We start from the raw sequence: 17511 nt of genomic DNA on the forward strand, positions 1-17511 counted from the left end.
CTGATATGTTCAAAAAATGGAGAGGTCAGCTAAATCAGCTCCAGCACAGGAAACCAGGGAAAGAGAGCCACAGAAAACAAGGCTGGATGGACTGGCAGAGGTCAGATCATACAGGGTCTTGTAGGCTGAGTGAGATAGGAAACTACTGGAGGGAATGATAACATAGGATATTTTAAAACCATAAGAACTCACTTATGTTTTAAGAAGACTGGCTGTTGTGGTAACAATAACTTGCTACTGGCTTGTAATAGCAGAGTGGAACTTATTCAAAGTTGAACAGTTTTATTTTTTTTTTCCTCAACAGGCTGTATGTGTATTTTAGTCTGTGATTACATTGTTTATTTTAAAATATCTACATTTATTCTAAATATGCATGTATTGTATATGAGGGAATTGGACTTAATCAATGATTTTCAATGCATACTACTAAGATAGCAACCCCCAGGAGGGATTATCAAAATTAGCTGAAGAACATTTTTCCAAACTACACATGAAAAGGATTATCTAAGCAATGTTTTAATTTAAAAAGCTTTTAAGGGCATCTGGCTGGCTCAGCTGGTTAAGCGTCTAACCTGTGATTTCGGCTCAGGGCATGATCTTATGGGTCATGGGATCGAGCCCCAAGTCAGGCTCCACGCTCAGCAGAGTGTCTGCTTGAGATTCTCTCTCCCCTTCTCCTTCTTCTCTTCCCCCCACTTACATTCTCTCTCTCTCTCTAAAATAAATAAATAAATATTTTTAAAAATAAAATTTAAAAAACTGAAAAATATTGAGTAAAAAAAAGTATAAGATTTTTTTCCTTAGTTCTAATGTCCTTCATCTCCATTGTACTTGACAACCTACTATCACAAATTCATTCTAGATAATGCATTATCCAAAGGTGCTATTTTTCTGAAATTTTAAGTTCTACTATCCCTTACTTTCATAGCCAGTCTCTCTCTAGTGTCATTTCAACATACGTGTCTATAGACACCATCACCGTACCTCAGAATCCGTCTCTTCACATCATTAAAGAGGTGCCCATGTACATTTTTAGTACCTGCTACGTGAAATATTTTTTACTTTAATAGCACTGATTTTGTTTAGAAATGTCAGTGTAGACTCCTTATCAGAACTAAGGACAGGGCCTTTTTCATATGCATGCCTCTAAGGTCTTGCTCAATGCTTTGTACATTGTGAAGGCATGGGGGATTTCAGATCTTACTAGATTTTAGCACTACTTCTAAGAGGTACATCCATTCCCAAACATCAGAATACACATTCTTTCAAGTACACATGGAACATTCTCCAGAACAGATCACAGGTTAGACCACAGAATAAGTCTCAATAAATTCAGAAAGACTGAAATTACATCATGCATCTTTTCCAACCACAACAGTATGAAACTAGAAATCAAACATGAGAAAAAAAAATGGGAACGCACACAATTACATGGAGGCTAAATAACACACTACTAAACAATGAATGGATCGACCAAGAAATCACAGAGGAAATAAAAAAATTAATGGAGATAAATAAAAATATGACAATCTCAAATCTTTGAGAGCCAACAAAAGCTGTTCAAGAGGAAAGTTTATAGCAATACTGGTATACCTAAAGAAAGAAGAAAAAATCTCAAATAAATAACCTAACCCTACACCAAAAGGAACTAGAAAAAGGAGAACCAACAAAACTCAAAGTCAGTAAAAGAATGACAATAATAAAGATGAGAGCAGAAATAAATGAAATAGCAACTAAAAGAATAATAGATCAGATCAATGAAACCAGGAGCTGGTTCTTTGAAAAGATAAATAAAATTGATAAAACTTTAAGCCAGACTCATCAAGAAAATAAGACAGGACTCAAATAAATAAAATCAGAAATAAAGGATGAGAAATAACAGATAACACCATAGAAATACAAAGGATTATAAGAGAATACTACGAAAAATTATATACCAACAAACTGAATAAGTTCCCAAACACACATAATCTTACAAAATCGAATCAGGAAGAAATAGAAAATTTGAAGAGACCAATTGCTAGCAATGCAATTGAATCAATAATCAAAAACTCCCAATAAACAAAAGTCCAGGACCTGATGGCTTCACAGGTGAATTCTATCAGACATTTAAAGAAGAGTTAATACCTATTTTTTCAAACTCTTCCAAAAATTAGAGGAGGAAGTAAAGCTTTGAAATTCATTGTGTGAGACCAACATTACACTGATACTAAAACCAGATAAAGACACTACAAAACACACACACACACACACACACACACACACACACACACACACTACAGGTCAATATCTCGGTTGAACATAGATGCAAAAATCAACAAAATATTAGTAAACTGAATAAAGAAAAAGTCACTCACCACAATCAAGTGAGATTTACTCTAGAAATGCAAGGGTGGTACAATATTCACAAATTAATCAATGTAATACATCACATTGATAACACGAAGTATAAAAAACATATGATTATCTCAATAGATTCATAAAAGCATTTGACAAAGTACAACATCCATTCATGATAAAAGCCCTCAATAAAGTAGGTTTACAGGGACCATATCTCAACATAATAGAGGTCATATATAAAAAACCCACGGCTAATATCATACTCAATGGTGAAAAAGTGAGAGCTTTTCCTCTATGATTAGGAACGAGATAAGGATACTCTCTTACCACTTTTCTTCAACATTGTACTAGAGGTCCTAGCCACAGCAATTACACAAGAACAAAAATACGTAAGAGGCATCCAAATTTATAAGGAAGAAGTAAAACTTTCACTATTTGCAGATGGCATGATACTATATATAGAAAACCCTAAAGACTCCACCAAAAAACTACTAGAATTAATGAATTCAGTAAAGTTGCAGGATACAAAACTAATCTACAGAAATCTGTTGCATTTTTATACACTAATAATGAAGTAGCAGGGAGAGAAATTAAGAAAACAATCCCATTTACGGTTGCACCAAAAATAATAAAATACCTAGGAATAAACTAAAGAGGTGAAAGACCTTTACCTGAAAACTACAAAACACTGATGAAAGAAATTGAAGATGACACAAACAAATGGAAAGATATTCTATATCATGTATTGAAAGAACCAATACTGTTAAAATGTCCATACTACCCAAAGCAATCTATAGATTTAATGAAATCTCTATCAAAATACCAACAATACTTTTCACAGAACCAGAACAAATAATACTAAAATTCGTATGGAACCACAAGAGACCCAAAGAGCCAAACCACTCTTGAAAAAGAACAAAGCTGGAGGTATCACAATCCCAGATTTCAAGATATACTACAAAGCTGTGGTAATCAAAACAGTGTGGTACTGGCACAAAAACAGACACATAGATCAATAGAAAAGAACAGAAAGATCAGAAATACACTATAAGAGTCAACTGATCTACAACAAAGGAGGTAAGAAAAGACAATGGGGAAGAGATAGTCCCCTCGACATCATAGCTGAGATGGAGAAGAACGTGACGTGAGCACAATCACAAACTGCTGACTGGTTCCCCAGAAAACCAGGCCTTCAAGGTGGTTTTATAGACCTTGGAGATGAGAAGATGCTGCCCTAGTTATTATTTTTGTTTCTAAAATGTTTACAGTTGATGTTAAGACTTTAATTCAAAATAAACCAAGACCCCTCGCTCAAGAAGAAATTACAAATGAGAGCAGACCAAATTCACTAATATGGGTGCAATTACTAGAAATTCTGGATATAATGTGTTAGTTCATGTAGCTGGAGATATCTCACCTTACTTGCTTGGATGCATGAAACCTGGACTCAGTGGTGGCCTACATTTAATAAAGCGAAAATGTCACAGCTTCCCTGGCATGATGTGGAAGAGGAAATCTAAAGGCTTAGAGTGACCAGAATATTAGAGTGAATTTATCATACGCAATTTGCATATCCAACCTACTCCTGATAGTACCTTTTCTATGGCAGACAAGGTCTAGTCAGAAGGCAGAAACAACATCAGCAGTTTGAACAGGGAAATTTTTTTTTTTTAAGATTTTATTTATTTATTAGACAGAGATAGAGACAGCCAGCGAGAGAGAGAACACAAGCAGGGGGAGTGGGAGAGGAAGAAGCAGGCTCACAGCGGAGGAGCCTGATGTGGGGCTCGATCCCATAACGCCGGGATCACGCCCTGAGCCGAAGGCAGAAGCTTAACCGCTGTGCCACCCAGGCGCCCCTGAACAGGGAAATATTATCATATAGAATTATTAACTAGTAGCAGAATATGAACTACTAAGAGAGACAAAGAGCCTCTAAAGAATACTGAAATAGCAGATGTAGGGAACAGACACTCCTTTGGGCAGACGTAGAGTACTAAAATAAAGGTAAACTTGGAAAAGCACCTCTATCTTCCAACCTCATTCACCCAAGGCTGAACTTCAGACTTCGGAGAGGATGTGGCTGTTGCCCAGTGGATGGCAGAAAAGCTCACTGAGGCATCACAGGTGAAGGCTGGCAAATAGGGAACATGCCTGCTGGAGTGCCAGGAAAAGTTTCTGGAAACCTCCTCGCTGGGGTGCCAGTAAAATTAGCTGGAAAGCCACCCACTGGCATCCCAGCCAAACTTACTACTGAGATGCCTGCTGGGATGCCCATGAGACCCACTAGATGGTGTGTACCAAGGTCTCCTAAACAGAGCCCCCAGAGAAGCTGTCAGCTGGTGGGAAAGCTACCCACTGGCAGCCACAACATAAGAGCAAGAAGAAAACACTGGAACTAGAAACAGAAGCCCTTTCTTCTTCCAGGGTTTCTCCAAGACCCTCTGCTGACTAGGTCTAACATTGTGCCATCTGGTAGAGGAGAAGAGGGTGAATTTAGAGCTGAGAGGCATAAACTGATAACTTGCACAGTTGGGGATATAATGAAATAAAACCGGCCATGAGGTGATAACTGTTGCAATGAATCATGGATACACAGGATTATTATGCTATTCTGTCTATTTTATGTATTTCAAATTTCCCATAATAAAATGTTTTCTTATTTTTGTTTTCCTAAAAACATAGGCTCTGGGATCAACCTACTTGACTTCAAATCCTGTCCACTTACTGGCCAACTATTTTGAGGCTCTGTTCCTCCATTTGTAATAATAATACCTAGTTGGTTATGGGTATATAGAGGATTAAAATAGGTACTATCTGCAAAACAATTAGAGTAGAGCTGTTATGTATTAAGTTCTCTGTAAATCTTAGCTATTATTACTATTTGCATTATTTATACTGGTGCTGACAGTTGTAATTTTTAAGAGCCCTAATATTAGTACCAAACCATAAAAATACACATCTGTAAAATAGGAGTGGTAATTCATAAGAAATTGTTCCATAGATTCAGGTGGTTTGAACCTTAGAATGCTTATATAAAGACCTGTTATATATTTGTCCTTGAAGGAATAACTTACCTTATCTTTTATTTTCTCAGCTCTAGCATCCAAAGGCTGGTTTTTGTTTTGTTCCTGATTACATTTTCGATTTCCTCCACCTGAGCTTATACTTTTAGTTTGTCCCACAGAACTTGAAGCAGTAGAGGATAATACAGGTGTGTTGATACCAGATACAGATGATGTACTGTTTCCATTTATTGACCCATTTACACCTTGAAAATAAAAACAAACATGTTTATCCAAGAGAACATTATTCAGTCATAAGAAGGAATGAAGTAATGATATATGCTATACATATTACGAATGACTCTAAAATATCATCCTAAGTGAAAGAAGTCAGACAAAAAGTCACATATTGTAGGATTCCATCTGCATGAAATATTCACATTAAATCCGTAGAGACAGTGCCAGAGACTGAGGGAGGGAAGAATGGGGAGAAACTGCTTAAGGGGTATGGAGTTTCCTTCTGGAGTGATGAAATGTCTGAAACCACACAGAGGTGGTGGTGATTGTTCAACACTGTGAATGCATTAAATGCCACTGATTGTTCACTTTAAAATGGTAATTTTATATTTAGCTGAATTTCACTTCAATTAAAATAATGTTTAGAAATATAATTAAATGCAAATATTTCCCTTTTCAGAGCAAACTCACCAAAAACTCTTAACCCAAGTGAAAAATGATAATAATAATAAACCATCCAAAATGCTATTATAATTTGCAAATGCTATTCTAACAACAGTTATCAACTACAGAAATATTAATGATAACTTAAAAGAAAAAAGGGGTACTTGGATATTACTTTTGATGAATTTAATGCTTAATTACAGAAGTAAATCTTACACTCGGTTACACAAAAGAAGTAATGAAATACAGAGGAAAAAGCAGTGGAGCTGGGAGTTAGAAGGCCTGGGTTCAAATCCTGCCTACACCACACTGACACGTAAACAGTCCTCAAATCACTTATTTACTTTTGGGTGTGAAATCTCTCAGAGTTATTGTAAGGAGTAAGCACACATTGTGAAAAAGTGTCTAGTACAGTGTTATATAAATGTTATTAACCCTGAACTCTACTGAAAATAAGTACTGGAATGGAGGATTTGTAATGCATCACTTAAGTTAACAGGAATACCTTTTTCAGGCCCATTTCTATTACTTTTTCCTGAAGTCCTTGAATGGAATGAAGAAGAATCATGATTCTGGGCTGGCGGAGCAAACAGTGGTGGAATTCCCAGTAATGGTGGAAAGAAGGTCGCCCCTGTACGACTATGAACATCTGTTGTTCGCCACCATTCTGCACCTCAAAATCAAACATCAAACAAACAGGCAAAAAATACTTGAATTAACTTTCTAGTTAATGTAACAATGCTTTTTATATTTTATTCCTGGAAAAAATATCAAGTTTCATCTTGGAACAGAATTGCTGAATTATACACAGTTCTGATCATCTAACTGTAAGACAGCTGATTAGATGTTATACACTCATCACTCCTCTCATTAAGGTAGCATCTAAGGATCTTCACTTGGCAGCTTCCTTGAACTCAAGTTTATGAAGAATAAAGGCAGTCTATGGTTTTAAAAATAAAATGGGAAACTTGGAGGAGTAAAGAACTGTTTGATTTCTTGATAACTTATACCATAATTTTTTTAAATTAGAAAAGAAGAATAAACTAATGCATTTTAAAACCTTAGAATTTAAGGTTATCACCTACAACCTAAGTCAAGAATTTCCTCAAATTACATGCAATTTAAATCTGGGTCTGATAAATCATAAACAATAATACAAAGACTGCTACTGTAAACCAGTATACCTCTAGTGCATTTATGGAGGAAGATAATCTATACTTAAATAAAAACATAAAGGTAGTAAAAGCAGTGGATTTTTTTATCTCAGAAAAGTATTCAAAGATTTCCAAAACAAGTCATATTAAAATATAAAAGGTTTATAAAATTCCTCCCCATAAAGTTAATAAGGAAAGCTTGGATTTTATTAATATTTTCTCTCATAAATTACAGACAACAATGCTTGTTTTATCAATGTAAAATGAATCAATGGCAGAAAATCATCAAATGCAATTTAGATGTTCAAACAGTAGCTCTTAGTTAAAAATTTAGAAAAGAAGAGAAGCCAAATTTTATAGAACACATTTTTCAAAAAGGGTGAAGATTATGAAGAGATTTGAAAATAATCCAAAGCCTTGTATTGCCCTATTTAAAATCTCAGAAATAATCTTCTCCACTTGGCTAACTTGCCAGATTACCAAATTAGTTATGACCTTTCAGGCTAATGTTATATTTTTCATTGATTATAACCACCACAAGGAAATCAGAGAGAAGAAACCCAATAATATAGTATGGGAAAAATTCAACACTATCATTTTATTGTATTATATGATCTTTAAATATTTTCTAGGAATATCTCTTCATTAAAAATAGAATGTAACACAATGTGCACCTTCATTATCTAATGGCAAAATCTGTTTTGTTTAAGAAGTGAAATGTTCATGGTAGCTGCTATTCTAAGAGGTCTAAAAACAGTATAAGCAGAAAACTGCAAAAGCTATTCTTCTGCACTGCAGGAAGGCATTGCTAGTGAAATGACACCAATGCATATTTAGCAGTGCCTGAATGATGGGAACTGAACCAAGAGTAACTATACAAAAGCATTAATCATTTATCCACTGTTTAGATGAAAGAAGTGTATTTAGGAGGGAAGAAAAACTGTGTATTTTGGGCTTGTATCAGCACAGTTGGAATCTATTATTATTTATAGGTTTGAAACCTAGGTTCCAAATAGCTAATAAAAAGGGACTTAGGTTTCCTAAAGATATTTATATTATTTAATACAGAGTCTATAATTAAAGCGTTACAGCTTGGATGTATAGACTTCATAAACAACCCACAAATCAATAAGGTAATCAAAGTATATTAAGATTCAAATATTTTAGATATGACCTCAGAAAAAAACATAACCATAATGCTGTACTTTAGAACATCACTATAAATAAGTACACGATGGGGATTAGAAAAAAAAAAAGTTGGAAAATGTGTATGTTATAAACAAGGTGACACCCAGGTAAAAACAAAAACAAAAAACAAGTTAATAAAATCAATAAAATAAAAGTATGAAAATGGTAGAGCTTCTGGCTATAAACTTTACAAATGTCTAATATTTCATAAGAAATAATGTAATTTTTGTTACATGACAAGCTTATTTATCTTCCGAGTTTAAGAAAATAGAAAACAAATTTAGTCACTCACAAAATAGTTTGTTGATAAAACAAAGTATACAAAATAAGGATTACATAAATCATCATATGGTGAATTTCTAAATGTATTCAAAGGAGGTAACAGCATATTGGCAACATTAATCATATTCAACTGAAAAAGTCTAGTATTTCAGATGATATTCAGCCTAGAAGATATAGCAGAATTTTTAAATCTTTCATACTTGATAGAGCCAGATGCTTCACAGAAATTCATGGTAATAAAATATAAAAATATAATGACCAAAAATTATATTTTAAAAGAAATTAGTGTGAAATACTGTCAATATAAAATGGAAATAATATTATACTAATATCCATTAAATAATTTTGCATCTGTTGATTTAATCATGTGAAATGCAAAAAAGTACATAAAATTTTAAAGTAAGTTATTTATTTAAAATTTCTAGTAACTTCTTCCTTACATGTCTTCATTAGTTTTTTAGGTGATTTCAAAAATTTGGCATTTAGATTACCCTTTTGAATAAAGGCAATCATGGAGAATTTAAATTTAGGCATAGTGTCTGTTCATTTGGCAAAAAAAAGTATGCTTATATAGACATACTTTCACCACTAAAGACTGTCCTGTACTTGTCTGTTTATCCATCTCCTAAAAACTGTAAACAACATATACTATGTCAGTGTATTCCTCAGTGCACAGAACATGGTAGATGTTCAAAGAACTTTGTACAATAAATGAATGAGTGAATAATTCAGATAGGCTCTTAGAGAAGTTATTTTCTTTTTATCAGTGGAAATATCAACATTATTGAAGTCCAGATAAGTAACTCTTTACACTTGTTAACTATCATTCTGGTATAGATAGTATTTGATTTTAATAATGTAGCAATTACATTGTGGGTTTAGAAAAGCTCAAAAGCAGTGGTATAACGAACTACGACAAAATGATAAAAAAAAATTTTAAGACACCAGTAACTATCTATATTACTACTATTTTCATTTTTAATCAGAAATCCAATATTTCAGCAAATATCTATTGGATTGATCATCTTGCTAAGCGACCATGTTAGAAACTGGCCAAAATAAATTCCCATTAGTAATTTTAAAGCACACGTTAAGACTTAGTTTAAGACTTTAACTTTCTAGTCACATTACCCCTCCCCGCCAGCTTCTCTCTCCCAGACAGCAGAATTAAAAGAGTAATATGACTCAAGAAATGGTACTTGAAATACACATCTAACCATCTTTCCATTCTGTATATAGTTAAAATGAGATACTTGTTTCCTTTTGAAGAAGCACTTGACCATTACCCATTTAAAGTGTTTATTACCCATTAAAGTGGGCAAGAGAAAATAATAATGATAATTACTAATTATGTACTCACTATGTATGCTAAACATTGCAATCAGTACTGATATAGTTTATCTCCTCCAATCTTCACAAGAGCCCTAAGAGGCAGGTACCATTATTTATCCTCATTTTTCAGATGAGAAAACTGAGGCAGAGTGATCAGATTACTTGTTCATGATCACACAGCTAAAATGTAACATAGCCAGATTTAAATTCAGGTTTGTCTCTAGAATTATGCTCTAATTTTTAAACTATTTTATATAACACCAAACCATGCATCCCTTACTAAAATTTATTAATGCCCTGAGCTGGCTGAAAGTTTAGACTTTCAAAATAACTTAACAAGAAAAATTATAGCATGCTTGTCCAATTTAAGCTTTAATTAGTGCCTTACTGAGCTCCCGAATTCTCATAATCTGTAGAATTGGGGATAATTCTGGTCTTGCTGTCATCCAAGTGGTACAAATCTACAGTTGTTCTGATCAAATATGGAAAAATATAGAAATTTAAGAGCCAAGTTCATCTTCCTTGGAAAGTGCAGAGAAGTGAGAACTCAAAATAAAAGTATAGAGATATTCATTATAAGAAATGGAGTTTACTTTCCACTATAAGTTAAATAATTTTTTAAAATAAAAATCAGAGAAAGCTGAGAAAAATTCATCAAGCTCTATACTCACAAGCATGAGAAAAACTTGGCCTAATTATTACAGATGCCCCTTTCTCTAGCTAAACACTTGAATGTCTATAATCACGCTGCCATCTAGCACACACACTGTGGGGGTTTTTTTTGCGCGTGATAAACAGGATTGAGTCAATTCTTGTACAAGAGTTTTAATATACCAGGCATTAGACTACTCTTTTTGTTCAATTTAATAAACAAATTATTGCTTGAACATTTTCAAGCTTTCCTCCTTTCCTTGAACACTGTTTGTAACAGATGTTTACCTGGAAAAGATGCTAGTTGGGGATGTGCGGCTAAGGCTGTGGGTGTACCAAGTGTCCCCAAACCACCAAATTCTGAATGCCCTGAGCTGGCTGAATGTAGACCAAAGACTGGGTGGCTGACCATTGGGAAGGCACTCGACACTGTGGACAGGTTAAACGGTTGATCCCCAGCTGCTCTGAATAAATGTCCTGGGAGGGAAAAAAACACACTTAAAGTCGTACTATAAAAACAGATGAGATTTTCTGATTTCAGCGTTCATAATTAAAATTTATAATAATTTCTTATCGATTAAAGTTTTATTTTACATTTTTTCTTTTTCTATTTCTGCTCTTCAAACCCTATAGAATAATTCCAGAAACATGAAAGTACTCTAAATATAATTAAAATGAATGGTATAACCTTATTTACTTTGAATTCGAGATTTAAGAAATAATGTTTTAGGTACATAATTGTCACTAATTATAATAGTTTGACCTGCTGACGTGAACTGAACTTTCTGCTAAGACACGTACATTATTATCAATTTTTTTTACTCGTAACAAGGAAAATAAGAGCGTTCTATTAACATAAGGTTGAAAACCAATGAAGTAAGTCCAGAATTTGTCACCAAGCCATTACTCAAATTATCACACACTCTGGGCAAAGCATTCCCAGTTCCATGTGGCAGAAGTGAACCTATGGTCTCTGTCCAAAATCTCTCAGGTGAGGAGAATTGATACCAAAAAGGGATTATATTCTAGTCTAATAAAGCAATATAAAGGACAGCATAAAGATTTAATGAATAAACTTCCTAAGATATTTCTAAATGCATCCAAGGGCAGTTATCAATACAAAAGTCATTTTTAACTCTGTGATGGAAGGATCACATTCAATTCAAATGTGTGACCTTTCAATACCCACTTTAAAGAGAATCTAGTTCTAAGGGTCATAAACTCCAGGTTGAAATGTTATACAACTAAAAACACAACTTATTTTTCACACTTTGTAAGAGAATTGACAGAAAATTTGTTAATACTTGGAAATCCTCCTTTTACTTCCAGGAAATAATTAAGTCTCCCTAGCCTGAAACTATGAAAATAGAGTACCAAACCCCACACTCCAGGCTACTTTAAGAATTTACTGTGTGAAAGGCATTGTGCTTTGTGTTAAAATAAGGATAGGTCTTCTTTATTATCTTATGTTTATATCATACCTAACTGTGCACTGCAATTTAATTACTTTTAACATAATACATTTGAGAAATGTAAAAATAAAAGCTAAAAATAGGTATACTTTTTGTTATCATTTATTTATCAAGGAAATCTCTCCTCTGTTTTTTTACTCCGTGATAACCAAGAGGAATCATCAAAAAGGTTAGAGTCTACCCTCAGAGACTAATATAAACACTATCTTATTTACTGAAATAACATCACATTTTTTTATTGAGGTAGTAAGATTTAAATAAGTTACAGCAAGTATATCTTATATCAACTTATAAAGAAAACACTTCTGATTGAGTGTCAAGGTCCCACTATAACAACACAATAACCGGATCTCATAGGGAAAATCCTCGAAGTGTCGCGTAAGGGAAGGACAGACTTGGGTATCTTTTCTAAGTAAGCCAATGTTTGTTTCTGTTCATCACAACCTAAACAGAAAATTTGTGAATTTGGTACTTTTGTGTTATCAGAATTCTAGACTACACTAGCACTAAAGTTGAGTCAAACAAAAATAGGGCATACTACTCGAAAAGGTCATTTAAACATCATTAAGACTAGCAACAGGCCACAAGAAAGACTGTAATTTTTTTTGTGTGCAAATTCTCAAAAAGCCAGCTAGTTTCTCTAAAAAATGAACCTGAATATTAAGAATGACTATTTATTTATTTATTTATTTATTTATTTATATAAATTTATTTTCACACATAAAATCCCTGGTTCTCACCAATCAATTCAACTTCATGAATCAGATGTCCTTAATCAAATGTTTCATTTATAAAACATACTATGATCAGTTACACTTCCTTTCACATCAGTTTTCTGGATAAGCAAGTTGAAGTGAACATTCCAGTTTGAGGATTTTAGAATCGTTTTTCATTTATATTTTACAAAATAGTAATTCTTAAATTGTACTTGTCAAATCTATGTAAGTGATTTAATATGGGAAAAAAATCTGTGGGGTAAACTCAAAACTACACAAATATAAAAATTCAGAACAGATTAAAGTTATAAAAGGTCAGAAGCTGATAGAAATACTTATTATTATAGTAATAAGCATTCTTAGATGCACAGTTAAAACATCAATTTTATTTTTGTGAAGAAGTAAATGAGCTAAACCTTGGAGTCTCATGAACAGAAAACATGAATAATATCTAAATGAAGTTGTCACTCTTGCAGCAATAATTAAGAACCAATCATATACATTTTGATAACAAAAAGGGGTTTTTTTTGTTTTTTTTTTAACTTTAAGAAGAGTGATATCTAGAAGAAAGGGAGTCTAGATTTTCAACAAAATATGAGCTTTACTCACCACAGATTCAAAGGGGAAAAAAAAAGTGTAGTCCTGTACATAGAGTTACATTTATGCCTGGCAACATTACAAAGAAGCTATCTTATTCTACTTTCTTATTCCTTCTTGTAAAATTCTTGGTGAAGGTAATTAAAGCATAGAAAACACCCAAGTGACAGTGGAATCTACAGGGTTTATTCCCTGTTGGTCTATTCACTTTTATATTTAGTAAAAAAGACTAGGACCACATTATAATGATTATAGTAATACCATGCATTATCAAAAAAAGTAGAGACTTTCTCTGCTATACATGGATGTAGTTGTATACAGAAGGGAAATAACTGCATAACACATTTCATATTTTCTCTATATTTTGCCCTTACAGCAAGAACCTAGAAGTCAATGATATAAAAAATACAGCTTTCTCATTAAAAAATTCTTAACACTATAATTTTAGTATTGTTTCTCTACCACCTTTAAAAAAAAGTCACATATTGGATTTGATCACTCAAAATTCTACCACCTCCAAGCTCTTAAACTCTTAAGGTGTACCCTAACCACAATTTCCCAATTTCCATTTCCTTATTTCTTAGCATGACCTCTAGTCTCCCCCAGTCTTCTACTGCTCCCCAGCCCTATTTATTCTTCCTTCTCAATTTCATCATCATCTCTCCTGTGTTAACCTTGAAAGAAAAGTCTTACCTGTATGTCTACTCCCTCCCCACTTCTCAGAATCTTTAATATTTGTGCCAAACCTCAAACCTCAAGTTTACTGAAATTTTCTTAATTACCAGGTCCCACTAATCTTTATTTATTTTTAACCTCTCTGTTTAAATCTGGCATTGCTGAGTGCCTCTTCCTTATAAAAACCCACATTCAGAGGAGTGAGAGAGGGGCGGGGGACCTAAAACACACACACACACACACACACACACACACACACACACACACACACCAATGTTCACCCTTAAGCTCCAGGTCATGGAACTGTCTTGATCTTCTTAACATATCTTTTATAATATTTCTGGTCTGCTTTATTGGATTTACTTTTCTAAAAGTAAGCATTCTTTTGTCCAGCTATGTTTATTTTTTTCTGTATGCTTTCTTTCTCATTTATTTCATGTGTTTCCACTGTTTTAACTATCACTTCTATGCAAATAATTGGTAAACTAGGATTTTAGCTCTTTGAGAACAAAAACTGAATCTCATTTATCTCAGTATCCCCAATACCTGCAAAGTGTGAAACACAATTGGTTCTTAACAAATGTTTCCCAATGTTGCATTTTTGGTCACCTTGTCTCTTCTACTTCACACCTTCCCCATCCCCCTGCCTATGTAACATGCTTTTTGACTTCTTTGCCTCATATAATCCTATCTATCCTAACCATCTCAAAAATATATTGCCTAAGAAGTATCCCTGAATTTCCCAGACATGTTTTGGGGTTTCTTTGAACTTTCATGATTACTTGCTATCTTTTACCATACCATTACTACCGTATAAAGTTACAAAGGAAAAGGCCATCTCTTAATCATTTTTACTCTCTACAAAACACTGCATAAAACAATCTGTTAGCAGTTGCAAGGGCAACACTTCCTAATACCTGCTCCAGACAACTAAAATGATAGTTTCTTTCTTCTTTTTAAAAGGCTAGAATAACCAGGAATTATTCTTTAAATAGTTAAGAATACAGTTGATCCTTGCACAACAGAGAGGTAAAGCGTGCCAACCCTCCCTCCATCCCCGCAGTTGAAAATCTACCTGTAACTTTTGACTCCTCCCAAAACTTAACTACTAATAGCCTACTGTTGACTGGAAGCCTCACTGACAACATCAGCAGTCAATTAACATTTATTTTGTATTTTATCTATATTCTATACCATATTCTTACAATAAAGTAAGCTAGAGAAAATGTTAAGAAAATCGTAATGAAGAGAAAGTACATTTACAGTACTATACTGTACTGATTGAAAAAAAAAATGTGTGTATAAGGGGACCACACAGTTCAAACCTGTGTTGTTGAAAGGTCAACTGTATATCTCACTTTTTCTCTGCTCCAATTATAAAACGCATTCACGATGTTACTCAAAGTTCTTTGGGAAATTAGAAGCTGATTTAATGACATCTATGTTGTGGCTTTAATCTTCTTACACAGCAGGGGGTGCTGTTTAGATTACACCCTTGGTTCCATTATCAGAACAATGTCCTTAGCCTTTAGCTGTCTTTAAATTTTAAGCTCCTGTTCACAAGGTGATTTTTGATCATGGACTGATGCTGGCTCAGTGAATACTATAACTACATTTAAAGCAAGGCATACTCTGTATTAGTAAAAAAGCAGAATGATAGTGTTTTACATGAAACAAAAGACAACATGAGTCAAACAGGCTCTGCTAATCTTACGACTATAAAATAAAATTATTTCCATATTAGAATTTTCCATTATTGGAGAAGTAATTTTTTCTACATTAATATATCTAATATCAGAAGATGCTCCCAAATAGTAACTTGTTATGATTAAAACTCTTAAATTTTGCTCAGAGAAAATATTTGCAACCTGATAAATTATATCATAAAATGAAAATGCTTTTAGAAGATTACACTTATTCTTTTTAACAGATATTAACATTCAAACATAATTTCAATATTATGAGTGAACTTTTTAGCTTCTATTTTAATGGGTAGGTAACAGTGTGCACATTTTGCATAATAAATATTAATATACATCTGTAACACCTAAGTTCTGACTTACATTATAAGAGGCTGAACACTTTTGAGCAGAGCTTTTCAAATTCTGCTAGCCAATCTATGTTAAGTGATTTAAAGCATAAACAAGGGATGGTAACTGCAGGTAGCTTTATTAATGCTAGTGCATTTCATGCCACAACACAGTAAGAGTATTCCCCCCACAGGAACAAAATAGTATAAATACTGTACTAATGCCTTGAACCTGAACTACCAGTAAACAAAGTCTCCTAACAGTCAGGAGAAGTCCAGATAGCCAATTAAAGCAAAATAATTATAAGAAGTATGCTAAAGCATCTAATCTTTTTAAAAATCAAGGAGACTGATTACTGTGATAGAACTTCCGAAATGTTGCTTTTTGTATGCTAGAAATAAAAATGTCTTCAATCTTTCATAGCTTCCCAAACTTGTTGCAACATGTCTTCAAACTTTTGTCTCTAGTTCTTTAAAATTATAAGCATAATTTTACAGCATTTCAAAATCAGCCTCTAGTACACCACCTGCAAAGTACACTAATCATTAAAAATGGCAGGACATTCAAATAAAGGTTACGTGTGTACTTTAACCTTAGTAATGAGTAAGTGTAGTAACCAAATTGAGCATCATCAAAATTACTGTAAATTAGAGAAATGCTCAACTTACTGGCTCACATTAAAATTCATAAATATATTAATCTTCAAATCTTCTGGAACTCAAAATGTACAAACTATAACCTTGAACTCTGATTAGAGAACAAACAGAAAGAATTCTATAGTTAATGGTAACATTTTCTGCAAATAATCTTCATTTCATTCCTGCAGTCTCAAAACTTTCTCAGCCAGTTAACCCCTACATTTTAATATTTAAAAAGGTGCGTGGCATGGAAAGAAAGCCTTTAGTTTTAAGCATTTATTTTGAGATTATTTTAGGACTCACAAGAGTTGCACTATTAGTAGAGTCCTAACCTCCCCTATGTTAACATCTTACATGACAAAAAATAATTTTCAAAACCAGGAAATTAATCTTAACTAAAATTTAAAATGTATTCAGATCTTATCAGTTTTAGTTGCTGTATCTCCTTAATTTTCTCTTATTTGTGATAGTTTCTCAGTCTTGTCTCTTGTGATCTTTATCCATTAAAGAGTACTGGTCCGGTATTTTGCAGAACATCTCTCAGTGTGGGTTTGTCTGATGCTTTCTCATGATTGGAAGAGGTTATGCATCATTGGGAAGGAGAAGCAATACACCCTTCTCAAAGTACAACATATCTGGGGGTATTGGTGATACTAGCTTTGAACACTTGATTAAGTTATGATCTGCCTGGATTCTATGTAAAGATACTGTTTTCCTTTCAAACTTTTCTTTTTTTTTAAAGATTTTATT

The 17511-nt window shown here is 33.4% G+C and overlaps 1 protein-coding gene across 32 annotated transcripts in view; it reads right to left on the reverse strand.

Moving 5' to 3' along the window:
- Positions 1 to 17511, reverse strand: part of BAZ2B (bromodomain adjacent to zinc finger domain 2B) — a 398115-nt gene that overhangs the window by 101058 nt on the left and 279546 nt on the right. For 19 of the 32 annotated variants that reach the window (XM_026492708.4, XM_057317991.1, XM_057317996.1 and 16 more), the window contains 3 exons: positions 10922 to 11110; positions 6532 to 6699; positions 5418 to 5611 (listed from right to left, as the gene is read on the reverse strand). In XM_026492708.4, the coding sequence (XP_026348493.1) occupies positions 5418 to 5611; positions 6532 to 6699; positions 10922 to 11110 (551 nt within the window). The remainder of the gene's footprint in view (positions 1 to 5417; positions 5612 to 6531; positions 6700 to 10921; positions 11111 to 17511) is intronic. The other 13 variants (XM_048214066.2, XM_048214061.2, XM_048214046.2 and 10 more) reach the window with 3 other exon arrangements.

This window comes from Ursus arctos, unplaced genomic scaffold, assembly GCF_023065955.2.
Source record: "Ursus arctos isolate Adak ecotype North America unplaced genomic scaffold, UrsArc2.0 scaffold_1, whole genome shotgun sequence".
NCBI classification, from domain to species: domain Eukaryota; kingdom Metazoa; phylum Chordata; class Mammalia; order Carnivora; family Ursidae; genus Ursus; species Ursus arctos.